Source organism: Rhinolophus sinicus, linkage group LG06 (assembly GCF_036562045.2).
Source record: "Rhinolophus sinicus isolate RSC01 linkage group LG06, ASM3656204v1, whole genome shotgun sequence".
Taxonomy (NCBI): Eukaryota; Metazoa; Chordata; class Mammalia; order Chiroptera; family Rhinolophidae; genus Rhinolophus; species Rhinolophus sinicus.
In genome coordinates, this window is record NC_133756.1 from 111,000,914 (window position 1) to 111,015,774 (window position 14,861).

The window sequence follows — 14,861 nt, forward strand, 5'->3', positions numbered from 1 at the left end:
CTGAAAAAATGAACAAATTCCTAGAAACTTCTAAGCTATGAAGACTGAATCATGACAAATAAAAAAGTTCTGAACAGACCCCAAACTAGTAAGGAGATTGAATCAGTAATCAAAAACATCCCAAAGGAAAAACCAGGACAAGATGGATTCACTGGTGAAATCTACCAAACATTTAAAGAGGAATAAATGCCAATCCTTGTCAAACTGGCAAAGAATTAAAGAGGCAGAAACATTTCCAGACTTACCTTATGAGAGCACATTACTATCATACCAAAGCCAGACAGATAAAACAAGGAAAAACAAAGCAAAACCAAAAAAGAAAAAACTGCAGGCCAATATTTATGATAAATAAATCTAGAAATTCTACACAAATACCAGTGAGCTAAATTCAACACCACATTTAAAGGATCATACACCATGACCAAATGTGATTTATCCCCAGGATGCAAAGATAGTTCAACATGAGAAAAATAATCAATGTGATACATCACATTAACAGAAAAGGATAAAAATCACATGATCATCTCAACAAATGCAGAAAAGTACTGACAAATTTTAACATTCTTTCATGATAAAACACTCAACAAACTTGAAATGAAAGGAAATTACTTTGACATAATAAAGATCATATATGCAAAGCCCACAGCTAACGTTATATTTAATGGCAAAAAACTGAAAGCCTTTCCTCTAAGATCAGGAACAAGAAAAGAATGCCTATTCTTACCACTTCTGTTCAATGTTGTACTGGAAGTCCTAGCCAGAGCACTCAGGCAAGAAAAACAAATAAAAGGCTTTCAAGTCAGAAAAAAGTAAAATTATCTCTGGTCACAGGTAGCATAAATTTATGCATAGAAAACCCTTAAAGATCAAACACACACACACACACACACACACATTAGAGCTAATAAACAAATTCAGCAAAGTTGTAGTATACAAAATCAACATACAAAAATTAGTTCATTTGTATATAGTACTAACAATGAACAATTTGAATAGGAAATTAAGAAGATTTCAATTATAATAGCATCAAAAAGAACAAAATACAGAGGAATAAACCTAACCAAAGGAGTGAAAGACTTGTGCACTAAAATCTACAAAACACTGATGAAAGAAATGAAAGACACAAATAATTGTTCATGGATTGGAAGACAACATTTTTAAAATGTTCATACTACCCAAAGCAATCTGCAGATTCAATGTAATCCCTGTAAATATTCAAATGGCATTCTTTACAGAAATAGAAAAAAAAAATCTTAAAATTCATATGAAAACACAAAAGACCCTGAATAGATAAAAACTCTCTTGAGAAAGAAGAACAAAGCTCCGGCCTGTTAGTTATGACCATTAGAAAACAGAAACAGAAACAAATTAAGTGTTGGTCAGTATGCAGAGAAATTGGAACCTTGTGCATACTTGGTGGGAATGTAAAATGGTCAGCTGCTATGGAAAACACGGAGGTTCCTCAAAAAGTTAAAAATAAAACTAGCATATGATCCAGCAATCCCACTTCTGTTTACTTACCTGAAGGATTAAAATTGGGATCTCAAAGTGATATTTGCACTTCTGTGTCCGCTGAAGCATTATTCACAATAGCTAAGAAGTGGAAACAATCTGAATATCCATTGACAGATGAATGTTATATGCATACAATGGAGTACTATTTGGACATAAAAAGGAGGGAATCCTGTCATGCTACAACATGGGTGAAACTTGAGGATATATGCTAAAGGAATTAAGCCAGTTGCAGAAGGACAAATATTGCATGATTCCAGTTATATTACATGAGGTATCTAAAGTAGTGAATTCATAGAATCAGGAAGTGGAATGGTGGTTGCCAGGGACTAGGAAGAGGGGAAAGTGAGGAGTCACTATTCAAAGGGAATAGACTTTTAGTTATGAATTTTAGGTAAAAATGTTCTAGAGATTTGCTGACAACATGGTGCTTAGAGTTAATAATACAGTACACTTAAAAATTTGTTAAGAGGGTAGATCTCATAAGTATTTTTAGCCACAATTTAAAAAAATATATATTAATGAGATATTTGTTATGAATAATAATGCTCTTTAATTTTTTTTAACTTTCTAATTTGATTGGTGAGGAGAACGAGGAGGTGTCTTCTTTCCTTTTTGCTGTCTAGTATACTCTTTTAACATGCTGTGAAATCACTATGCCTTTTGGATTATACCATTTTAAGAGGATCGAGGCTTTGGTGGTTTGAGTTTGGGATACTCTCCCTGCTTTACCAGTGACTGGCTTTTGACTTGGGGAACGACACCCCCATTTGCACTATCTACAAAGGGGGAACAATTTGAAAACACTGGAGAGAAAATCACAGCTGTCAGAAAGTGCAGCTTTTATGAATGAATATCTTACTAAAATAAACAGAAGCTGTTTCGATTTCTTAGTGTTATAAGACCACTAGCAAATTTCTTCAAAAAATACGAGTTAATGCACTTACACCACTCAACCATACTGAATGTTTCTCTTACATGATACCTTAAGAGCACATTGCTATTTTGTATTTAAATTCAAAATGCTGATTTATTCATTTTGCACTGAGAGGTGGAACACAGATCTGAATATCTATGTTGATGTAACCACTGAAAGACAGTTTTATCTTCTTTCTTGCTTGATTTATCTTAATAAACACTAGACACTTACTTTGTGCTTGGTTCAGAGGATGCAGATGCAAAAGAAATCCCTAATGGTGATTACTTACATGCTGTTTGAGGAGAATGGCACAAAACAAGTAACAGTGTAATTCGTATTTTAAATACAATCATTGTTAAGTGTTGAAAGAGAAGCACAGGTGCTAAATGAGTGTTTAATGGGATGGAGACATGATCTGTTCGAGAAGGGGGTGGAACAGCGTCCAGGGTACGCTTTCTTGAGAAGGTGATATTGGAGTTGAGCTCTGGGAGGCAGGGAGGACTCCAGAATTTCTGAATAGAAGAGGCTTTGGGATGGCAATTTGGTGGGAAGGAAGGTCTGGGAGACTTTTCTGGGAGCTGTGTTGCATAGTAAGGCCACTCTTCCAGAGTGTATTGCATGTCTTCTCGGGATGGCTTTCGGGAGGCTGTCTCTTGATGCACCTTACAGAAGGATGAGTAGGAATGAATTATGTGAAGGTGTGGAGAGGGGAAGAGAGTGTGTGCAATGACCACAAGGTGGACTAAGTGCAGGTACTCAAGGCCTGTGTGGTTGGAGGATAGATCAAGGGGGTGAGGCACGGGTGAGACTGGTGACAGCAGCAGAAGTCAGGTCACACAACTCATGATTACAGACCATGCAAGACTTGAAAGACTGTGCAGTCTCTGGGGACACAGATCCCCAAGGAATGAGACTTTTATTGACAGGTACCAAGCAAGGTAGGGCCTGATCATATTTATATTTTAGAAGTTACTCTGGTTACAATGAGAAGGAATTGGAGTAAGGATGAATGCCAGAGACCAGTTAGAAAGCTGTTTCACCAGTTCTACGGAAAAATGATGTGCTAGCTTAGACTAGGGTGGTCATCATGGTGATTGAGAGAAATAGACAGACGTGAAAGATATTTACACAGACAAGTATACAGATACTGTAGAGCGTCACTGACCATGCCGGGGAGTCTGGAAAGGTTCACAGAAGTCACCTTGAAGGATGAGAACAAATTCTTGTAGTAGTGTTGTTCATCACTTAGATTCAGTTGGTAAAATATGTAAATTACAAATGATTATTACCTTTTTATTAGCATTCCTTTTAGAATCTCTAAGAAATGACACATAACTTATGTTCTTATTTCTCTCGTAGTGTTACTGTGTTAGAATATAATAAATCTGCGTTCCCTGAAAAGCATTTTATAATTTAACTGTACATTAACTCAAATTAATCCCCTCCCCATCAAGACCCACTGAAATCAAAGTATGTTAGTGAGAATTTGGGACATTTTAAATCTTTTTTTTTTTTCCTTTACTTCCGATTAAATCCTCTGTCTGGGTTAATCTTTATAGCAATTAGTCATATATCCTTTAACACTGTTAATTCCTGCCTGTTTTGTCTCCTAAGATTTATGATTAAATGGTTTACATCTCTTAGAAATCATCTGAGAGACTAAAATGCTTTATTCTCAGTTCTCTCTAATTTGAAAGGTGGATGTGCTTGGATCTGGAGATTGCCCAGGCCGAAGGTTGTAAGATGCCGAAGAATATTACTTTGTTAACATTTGTTACATCTGTAGTCTTTGAAGTCACAGGAGTAGACTCTATCCACTTTTGAAATCAAGAGAAATTGGATCTAGTACTTTGTACCATTTTACGTTTATTTAACACATTACTTGTTTCTGCTGAAGGGCTTCTATTACCCAATCATCCCTTAGCAAGCACTTAGCTCTTCTTTCGTAATTAATATTTTCATTTCCCATATGAAGAAAGTGCCTGAAGGAAGTATTATCTGGAAAAAAAAAATCTGCACAGTGTTTTACTGCAGTACAATTTATTTAGTAATTCATCTTTGCTATTTAATTTTTATTAAACAAATCAAGCCAGGACATTCATTTTAAGCTCTTGCTTTAAAACTAGTAGTTGTTCTATGGAGGCAGCGCCAGGTCAAAGAGAGGTCAGTGCGATACATCTCATCGAGGCATCGCCCTGTGCACCATCTGCCCATGTTACACCACAGTGATAACTGGGGGATGTGCTTGTGCCCCATTAATTCTTGTTTCACCAGAATTTTATGTCCTCTTATGGTCATTACAGTTGTCCAATTATAGCTGATCAAATTGAATTATCTTTAATTAGTACGTCTGTCTCATAGTGCAATAGGCTAGTTGGACATAGTTATCTAAGTGGTCTCTCCTCAGATGTGGAAAGCCAAATGCCATGTTTGAAAAGAAAAAAAAAATGGGGGGAGAGGGTAAAACAGGAGGCTGGAATTATTTCACATGTATTACAGTGAAAGAATAATTTCAATATAGTCTTGCAATACGTTTAATGAACATTTGCTATGGTCGTTAAGATCTTTGAAGGAAAGTAGCATTAGTTACGCAAAATACGGCATTTATTTATTTCTGGAGAAATGACATGCTGAAGTTATTAAAACAGAAATTTTGTTGTCCTTGTGTTGGGAAGAAATAGCTCATTACAAACAACCCATTCATAATAGATATGAAGATTTACAGTATCTTTGAGTAGTGCCCAGCCAGGAAAATGTCTGTCTTGTTGCAAGCTGCACATGCCATTACAAAACTGTAATGGATTCATACTGACTTGTCCTGTGCAGACTGATTCTTATACTTGAAAGACAAATGGTTGAGAACAGGGCATGTATTCCTTGAAGATGCCAATGGACCTTTGAGCAATGATACCAGCCTGAAATACTAGAGGAACATGTATGGTTAGACAAAATTGGAGAGAGCCAAGCTTATCACTTCCTGACATTCTCATTCGGGGGTTACGATATTGCCATATCACATCAAGTCCTGCTTTATAGCCATGCAACATAGTGACATGAGACAAATAGGAAGTTGTCTGGGGCATTATTTGACCCAGAAATTAATTAGGCATCATCCTTTGATTTAGCCTAAAAAATAAGAGAGAGAGAGCGAGAGCGAGAGCGAGAGCGAGAGAGAGAGAGATGATTTTCTTTCCTTTTCTCCACTGAGTATCACATGATCTATTTGCCTCAATTTTACTGTTTTTAGGTATTGATCTTGACTCCTTGATTCTCCATCAGGAAGAAATACCATTAATGCCATTGTTATTTCTGCCTAATAGTTGAAGTCTTCATATTTTTTTTGGCAAGTTTCTTTAATACATCAAAACCAGTCCTGACGCTAACCTTAAAAGATTAGCTTGTGTTTCTGGAGCATTGCTGAATCAAATACTGTTTTCAAAAAATGTTGGTCAACTCCTTCCTTCCTCTACTCTTTCCTTCTATTTGTACAATTTAGCAAAAAAATATATTTATACACTCCAAAAAACAAAAAAACAAAACAAAACAGAATATTAGTCCTGCTATGTACTGGGAAGGCCATATGCTAGGTGCTTGAGGGAAAAAAAAAAAAAAGGTCAATAACAGACCAGGGCCTGCATTTGAACTTATACATATGAATTATAATTATTTAGCAAAGCTGTTTTGGATGCCTGCCATTCCAGGCAAGGTACAAATATAAACCCCTTGTTGAGAATTTGGAAAAAGGACCCTTTTATGTAGATATACATAAAGAGAAGATCCTGTTTCTTTCATTCAGAATTTTTATCTATAACAATGATTTATCCAGCAGGTCTTCGTGTTGAAATGTAGAAAATGTTATAATCCTGGCTTTTGAAATAAGAACCTTGCTAATTCAGTCAGCAATGAGGTCTACTCTGCCCCAGCAGCTGATCAATCCACTGAGATGGTGGATCTAATACAATCTGATAGTGTGTAGATACAATTATTATATTGTGGGATTACATCATCTTTGTTTGGTTCTACATGCATGGCAGCTTCCTGTCCAATCCAATCAAAATTATTTCCTTAGGTATATCTGCTAAGGATAGACATTTTGGCGATAGATAGGAAAAGTTTCAAACAGAATAAAAATTCTAAATGCCTTTCCCTTTACTGAAAATACTACTTATGGATTCTGCAATCAAACAGAAATTTTAAAACGATCATGTCCTCTTTGGAAGGCCATTTCTTTAAATTGGATAGGATTCACTCATTTTTTTGGTGAAAGAATTTGAAAATTCTGTCTTTGGAAACCAAAATACTGGATGGCAGAGTTGGAAGTGTCTTTCGTTTTAAAGTGCAGACTCTCTCTGTGGTGAATGTATTTGTTGTGGTCAAGTATTTGAAAGGAAATCCTCAGAATAATTTGGGGTAAGGAAAAACACTGTGTTAAAATAAGCCAACCCATCCGTTTTGAACTTTGAACATGGCTTTATTTTGAATCAGAAAGAATTAATAATCATTCATAGCATAAAGAATCGATGTTTAGATTATAATGTATATTCATGATCTAAAGCAAATTACACTTCCAAATTTTAAAGGACTCTCGCTAGTATCATGCTGTTATCTCAGTGATTCTAAATGAATTGATGTTTTTTTAGAGTTGATATTGATGCTGTTATTTAGTTACCTCATGATTTAGTCTGTCTTGGCAGAAGTGATTCCTGTAAATGTTGGAAATTTCTTGACAGGTTAACTTTCCTATCATTTTAAATTGCTTATGCTGTATTGTTTCAGCCTAGATTCATCCTTTCCGGAAAGAAGGGTCCCACTAGTCTGATAAGAAGCTTTCTTTCCCGAGGTCTGTATTTTACATGGGGATCAGCTAGGAGAGGGAAACGCCAGAATGCCAAATTGCAGAGAGTGTTCTTGACTGTGGGGCTCCATCCAAAAAGGGTTTGTAACACAGTGTACAGTCTTGTAGCCCAGCTGTGTGGAGCATTGATTGCTTCTGCCTAGAGCAGGGATACTGTCAAGTTGCTCTGTGAGTTGAGTCATCTATTGACAAAGAGCTACCAGCCCGCAGATAATGCTGTGCGGAGCTGCTCTCGCTGCTCCCACGATGCACTGCTTATAGCAGCTGTCAAAGATACTGAGAGATCCACGGGAGGAAAGGGAAAAAAAAAAAAAAGACTTTTACAACTGCTTGGAAGAAAGGGGTGTGAGGGAGGAGACATTGCTGTGCAGAGCTGACCAAAGGAAAGAGTAGGCATCAGTGCAGTATGAATGCATACCTCACCAAGCAACACAGCTGCAGCCGGGGGTCCGATGGGATGGATGCCGGCAGGAGTGCACCCACACTGATCAGGGATGCCCACTGCGCTTGTGGCTGGCAGAGGAGCACTCAGGGGCTCGGGTACAATTCTCAGACCATGCCCTCCTCAGGACCTGGGGGCCCAGCTTCAAACAGGACCAAGCTGGTCACCTTGTGGGACAGTGTGCGGAAAAGTCCCCACAAGACGAGCGCCAAGGGCAAGGGGACTTGTGGGGAGCATTGTGCCTGCCCACATGGTTGGTTCAGCCCAGCACAGGTGAGCCTTTTCCTTATGACTTTCCCTTGACTTTGGAAAAAACTGAGAGCAAGTTGTGTAAGGTTAGGATGGTTTGGAAACTTTGCCGAGTCCTCCTTGCTGACTGAGGATGCCTGTTTGGAAAAAGGTGGGTCAAGAAAACCTGACATTTTCACAGGTGTTTGTGGGCTCCCTCCTCTGGGTGACCTGTGAAGTCCAGGGATGCTGAGCTCAATTTCTTTTAGTAACTTTTCCCCAAGTTCAACTTCTTTAGTCCTCAGATGATTTTACTATTCTGCATCATAGTCTTTTAGCAGCACTTCTGCTACTAATCATGGTTAACTTTTCTATTCTGTCTAGCCTAGGGTTTTTTGTTTGTTTATTTTTATTTTAAGGAAGAGAAAAGAAACTTTAATCAGTTAGTTTCCATCTGTTTAAGGATAAAGGAACATGCATTTCTTCAGTTATGGAAAATAATAATTTGAAGTATGCTATTCTAATTTTATTCTTATAATGCTGTATACCTTTTCAGTAATAAAAAATAAAATTTGTTTATACTAAATAATTCATTTTACAAATAAAAGGAACAATTGGGAGCAAACTACAGGATGATCTCCTAGAATGCATTTCTGAAACAGATGTACGGATTCTCTTAATTTGATTCTTAGCTTATTCTTGCCCCAAATTACTAGCATTTTATCAGAAATTAAATTTGTAATTTGTTCATTTATTTCAGCTTCCTTACAGACAGGAAAAAGGCTTTCTGTAAATTCCGTAAAGCATAAGTAAAATGCACCTGTGATCACTGTCATAAGTACAGAACAATGATTGTTCTTAAATATGCATTGAAAAAGGAAAGCTGTGCTTGCAGAAAAAAAAAGTATTTCTTAATTTTAATATGCTTTTAGCATAATTGAGAAGTGAATATTGATCACGAGTAAAATGTTATTATCTGAGAGGTGTAGAGAATATTCTAATTTTAATGTTAGTTTTATAAAAGTACTTCCAAGAATACCATATATCATTAGATCGCAATGATACAGTTATATACACCTGGCCAAATGTATGGCTTTTGATGAATTATCATCGTGCCTCTTAGCATCATGATTTCAATCAGGAATATATTGTCATTTTAGTATTAAACTAGTTCAGCCTGAAATGGAGCCTGATATTTGGAAACTCAGTTATTTTTTAAAGTTTAACATGAATCCCAAACTGAATAAACAGTCTTGACCATTTTGAGGTCTACATATTCTTAACAAATACATGTGTTTAAATGTCTTTAACCTATATATCTGTATCGATTACATTCTCAAGGCTCACGGAGGCAAAGAAGACAAATTCACATCTAGTTTATGGTTTCTGCATAGAGGAAAATAAGCACACTTGCTGTAATTTTACAGTTTTTTTTTTAAATATGTAATAAACTGTAATTTCATAAATGATAATTTCCCAAACCCAAATCTCTACTGCTACATCAGAATAACCATTCTCTAAAAATCTTGGTACATTTTTCATCAACCAAGGGAAACTTTTCCCTTCCTTGGTTTTTAACAAAGTCAACCTCCTACTTGCCTTAAATTTATAACCATTTAATGCTTTAAAGGATTGAAATAGACTCTCTGCACTGATAATTAAAGATACAGTGACATGTGAGAAGGCAATAAATTGAAGCAGCCACCATCTTCCATTATTCTTTTACATACACATTTTTATACATGCTCTTTTTTAAAAATATGTATTTTATTATTGGCTAGGGATAGCAATGATCCTTAAATAATGGAGCTATAATACCATATATTTTATGATCTTCGATGTTGTGACATTCTTCTGTTACCTGACCCTTTCACTCTTTTGCCATCTCAGTTCCATAAAGGTGTTAAGCTAGACTGATCAATTTCTCTCTTCATCCCACTCCTATACCCTTTCAAATATATTATAGTGAACAATTTTTAATGAGTCTATATATACATACGTTTATGGATTTTAATATATGTATTTAGATATCTCTATAATACCTAACTACTTGCATTGCATATAACATTTTCATGTATACATAAGTATATATATATATATATATATATATATATATATATATGTAACATAGGTATATATACACACATACATGTACACATAATTATATATAAATATATATGCATATATACATAAGTATATTTAGATATATACATATATACATGTATACAGGCATATACATACACACATATAAAAAGTAAAGTTTAATATTCTTGTTACCTCATCTAGAATGTACTAGCTTTTTCTTACAAAGAATGTTTCATTCTCTCTATATAAATAAAGTGTATTTACTTTACCTCTGATAAGTACTCAGAAATGCTGATATATATGCACATATGTGTGTATATGCAAATATATTCATTTACATTTGCATCCATAGAATATATCTAATTTTTGAAATATGTGTTAGTACAATATGCCCATGTAAACTATCACAAAAGCAAGAGGATATAAGTATGTAGAGATATATGTTTATTAAAACTACGTCTCTTTTGAGAATTTTGTTATACTGTTTTTACCCTTTATTTTTCAAGTTTTTAAAACTTGACTAAATTTATTGGGGTGACATTGGTTAGTAAAATTATACTGGTTTTAACTGTATTTTTGGCCTTTAAATTAACTAGAGATATTGTGTGATATAACAAAGATAAAACAAAGGATGCAGGTAATGATACTAAACATTAGAATCCTCGGTAGAGCAGAAAGAAGGAAGGTGCATGCTTTAGACTAGCTGAAGGGCCCACATGTGGGACAGAACATGCCTGAGGGCTGCTAGTCTCTGGGAGCTGAGATCCTGCCCTCTGAGGCATTTGCTGTGGTACATGGAAATCGGCAGTGTGATTTCCGGCGGCTGCAATAGAAGGCCATGGTAATGACTTGAGTTCCTCCCAAGTCTCGTTGCCAACCTCCTGTGATTTGGGGTACTGTGTACTATCAAAACTCTGTGGTTATGTTGTTCCTCAGCAGGACTGAAAAACAGCTTCTGTCCCTTCTCAGATACGTTTGCATTCCATTTGAATATGTAGAATTAATATAACCATAATAATAGGTAAGAAAATGGAAAATGATAGTGTCCAGAAGTGAGTTCTAGAATGCACATCAGGAGAGTGGTGGCCTTGGGGGGAAAAAAAATCTCCACCATCGCTTATATGGCATTTCTCCCCAGTGCAGACTGACCTGAGGAGGCCGCACAGAACAGTGGAGACTTAGAGAGCAAAGATCTATGCATTGGTTCTTCGTTCATTCAGTCTTCACTTCCTGAGTGCCTACTATGTGCCACTCTGTCTGGCCCTGTGGATATAATAGTAAACAAAGTGGGGACTACCCCTACCTTTGTGCAGCTCATGACCTTTACTGGTATATAATATTTAGCAAATATATCATTATAAACACAGAATCATACCATTATAAATCACCATTTGGAAGTGAAACAACGTTCCATTGGGGTTTACAAATTCCATAGTAAATGTGTATGAGGACACAGAGGGACCACAGAGAAGTGAGAGAGCTAGATTTTTTTTTTTCTTTTTTTAAAAATGATACTGTATCTCTTTAGGCCTGTATTTTCTGTTTTCTAAAATGAGGATGAAAATAGTACCTAACTCATAGGACTGTGGTGAGGAATGATTAACACAATACATGTAAAGTACTTAGCCCAGTACTTACATGTAGTAGAGGCTCAATAAATATTTGTGGAATGAATGAATGAATGAATGAATGAATCCACAAAAAGTTGGCTAAATGTTAATCTATTCCTTAATTCATTATATCTAATTTTCTGGGAAGAGAAGAGAGGTGAGTCAGTGATGACTTCATACACATAGTGATACTTGGGCTGAAATGCATTGAATCTTGAAAAAAATTGTGTCTATCGTGTGGGCAAAGAGAAATATGCTTTGGGGCAACAACAACAAAAACAGAAACACTCGTAACACCCTGTCTGTGTGGAAGTGCTCGTGGTTCTCCAGGCCCATGGAGAGGCGAGTGGGGATTGGTCACGGAGATTCTTGATGCGGACTCTGTCGAGTCAGCAGCACGGAGTCACCCCAGGATGTGAGTGCCTGCTCTGCCTCTGTCTGCGTGCTAGGCTTCATGCTCAGTTAACCGTTCTGGGCCTCAGTTTCTCTGTTTCTAAGAAAACCGGTTTTCCCTAAATGAACCTCCCCATCTCTGCCGACACTAATATTCAGTGACCCTGGCAGCTGACCTCCATTAATTAATGGGAAGGACTTTGGAAAGGATGTATGCTTTAGCTAGATAATTCTACGTTTGAGCTTGCCAGCCTTATGTGACCTCACTTGCTTAACCTCTTGAAGACTCATTTGTCACTTCCGTAAAACTCAGGATGATAAAATTATTCGTAGGAACAGATAATAAGAACTGAAAATATCCTACTTAAAGGGTCCAGCATGGCACTGAGAACACAGGAGTTTATCAGTGAAAGACAAGGTATTGATCATTACTAGTAATATCCAAATTTGTTGTTTAACCCGAAAAACATATTGTCCATCAAATTAATGATCATCACTGTGGAACTTCTAGTTTGTCCACAGAATTTTGTGATGTGTTACTTATAATGATGAAGGTCAGGCGAGGCTACTGTCCAGAAACATTTGGCACAGTACCACATGATGATAAGGTGACATTTTGTCCTTCAGGGTTCTCAGAGATTTACAACAGTGCACACTGAAAAAAAAAAAAAAATTGTATTGATGAAGCAGCATTCCCATAAGCTTGTGCTCGGAGGTAGGAAATGTTAGAAGATTTCCTCAGTATCATTCTGCTACAACAACTGCGTTTGAAGTATTTAGCCAAACTCTGTAAATCATCCCTAACAGTACCTTTGCAGCAACTCCAGAAAGCAGTTTGCAGCAACTTGAGTGCAGAGGACTTTTTCGTCCAAGGAGGAGGGTTGCCCTAGGCTGAAATCTCAGGCTCAGTTTATGCCCAGCCAGAAAGACCTGACAGCTTGTTTTAATTCTGTGGCAGCTTCTACTGATTCCCTCAATACAGAGAGCCCCTTACCAAGGACGAATAAGACTTTTTATTCTCTGGCAAACTCCAGCAGCCCCCCGTCTCCCCCGCCCCCTGTAAGGAAAATCGAAAAGAATAAGAGGCATCACAAAAGGAATTCAAGTTGTAAGCATTCTGTGGGCAGACCTGAAGCCACTTGGTCAATATTCCTGGCACCCCTGCTTCTGGACGCTGACAGCAGCACAGCATTCTCTCTAGAGCCGAACAAAGGGCAACACAATGCAGAGAGTGGGACAGAAAAGAGCATAGATAACAATACTTGTTGAGTACTCAAAAGAACCACAGTGTGTCAAGCACTGTGCTAGGGGCTTTACAGGAGTCATTTCTTTGAATTCTCCCAATAACACTAAAAGAGTGGTATTGTGATACCCGTTTTACAGATGTGGAAATTGAGGTTAAGAGTAACTTGCTCATGATGGCACAGCTGATGACGGGAGAACTAGCGTCAAGTGTAGGTCTATCTGACCTCTCTTAAGCGTTCCACCACATCTTGCAGAAAGGCCTGTTTGAGGTACTCTGGGAGCTAGAATACCCTCAGAGACCTTTTTCATTCTCTAATTTATCAGGAAATTTCCTTAAGGGATTGGATGTTTTACGTGGTTGGGAGGATTGGCACCCCTGAGCAGAATCCTGGATTTCCCCATTCTACTTCATTTCCTGGTCTCAGGAACCCAGAGTTGGTTGGGCCTCTAAAGAGCTCTTTCCTTTCTGATCACCATAAGAATTGTGCTGATCTGAAGCAGTCAGAGTTGATCCCACAGCACTGACGCCAGAATAAGATACTTGCTCTTAGGAAGACCTCATAATCTGTCGTTCTTTGCAAATTGTATTGAACCTTGCGAAATTGATGGTAAGGAATTGGGAACCATGTGCTGTACACTTAATCTAAATGTCTTTATTAGGGTGGTGCAAAAGTAATTGTGGTTTTTGCAATTATTTTTAACCTTTTAAACCGCAATTCCCTTTGTACCAACCTAATACAAACTAGAAGTGCTTGTAGACGTTGTCTTTGAAGTCAAAGAGCATCGTCTTGCAGAATGTTTGTGAATCTCATAGACCTATCAAATATCCCTCTTTAATATGACCATCTCCATTGTCTGTCCTCTTCCTTTGTCTGATACTGTTTTATCTGTTACAGATGGAGCCTCACCTGATTTTATTCTCCTCTATTCTCTACTTTAGTCAATTCTTTTAATTTCCCAAAGGCATATAATGATTTATAACTACGTCAGAGCTGGATGGGAATTTAGAGGTCAGCTAGTATAATTTCCAAAGGAGAATTGGATGCCTAGAACAGTTAAAAGACTGGCTCAAGGTCATTCAGTTTGTGTCAGAATTGGTCAATGTCTTTGAGCTCAGAATTGAGTTTCTTTTTTTTTTTTTTTTTTCTGTTTTGAGTTGCCTCTTCTTCTCTTAGACCTTATGTGCTCATCTTCATGAAGCATAATTATTGACAGAAAATTATTAAGCATGCAATTTGTTGATAATGCGGTGTTGGGTATTATACAAAAAGTTACATAAACCTAATTTCTATTATCTCATAATTCAGACCAACAGTCCCCAAGCTGATAAGAAGAGAGAAGAACTTTTAGAAATTATGCATAGAAGTACTTATTTGTGGATAATGATTGGGGGGTGACACTGGCATTTAGGGGAGGGGGCCAGGCATGCTAACTGCACTATCAATGCAGAGCAGTCTTGCACAATTGTTTGCATTCCACTGGATGCCTATGAAGATTTTTTTTAAGTTTATGATTTTCTAAGACTTCAAAATCTAATTCAGTTTTGCAAACAAATACCAAGTATTTTCTGAA

At 37.0% G+C, this 14,861-nt stretch overlaps 1 protein-coding gene across 16 annotated transcripts in view; it reads left to right on the plus strand.

Moving 5' to 3' along the window:
* Window positions 1–14,861, plus strand: part of DLG2 (discs large MAGUK scaffold protein 2) — a 1,902,684-nt gene that overhangs the window by 1,147,248 nt on the left and 740,575 nt on the right. For 2 of the 16 annotated variants that reach the window (XM_074335664.1, XM_074335669.1), the window contains exon 1: window positions 7,509–8,001. The exons of 11 other annotated variants lie outside the window; for them this stretch is intronic. In XM_074335664.1, coding sequence (XP_074191765.1) covers window positions 7,693–8,001 — 309 coding nt within the window. In that variant the 5' untranslated portion in view covers window positions 7,509–7,692. Of the gene's footprint in view, window positions 1–7,478; window positions 8,002–14,861 lie in introns of those variants that run through there. 3 more of the 16 variants (XM_074335666.1, XM_074335665.1, XM_074335672.1) reach the window with 3 other exon arrangements.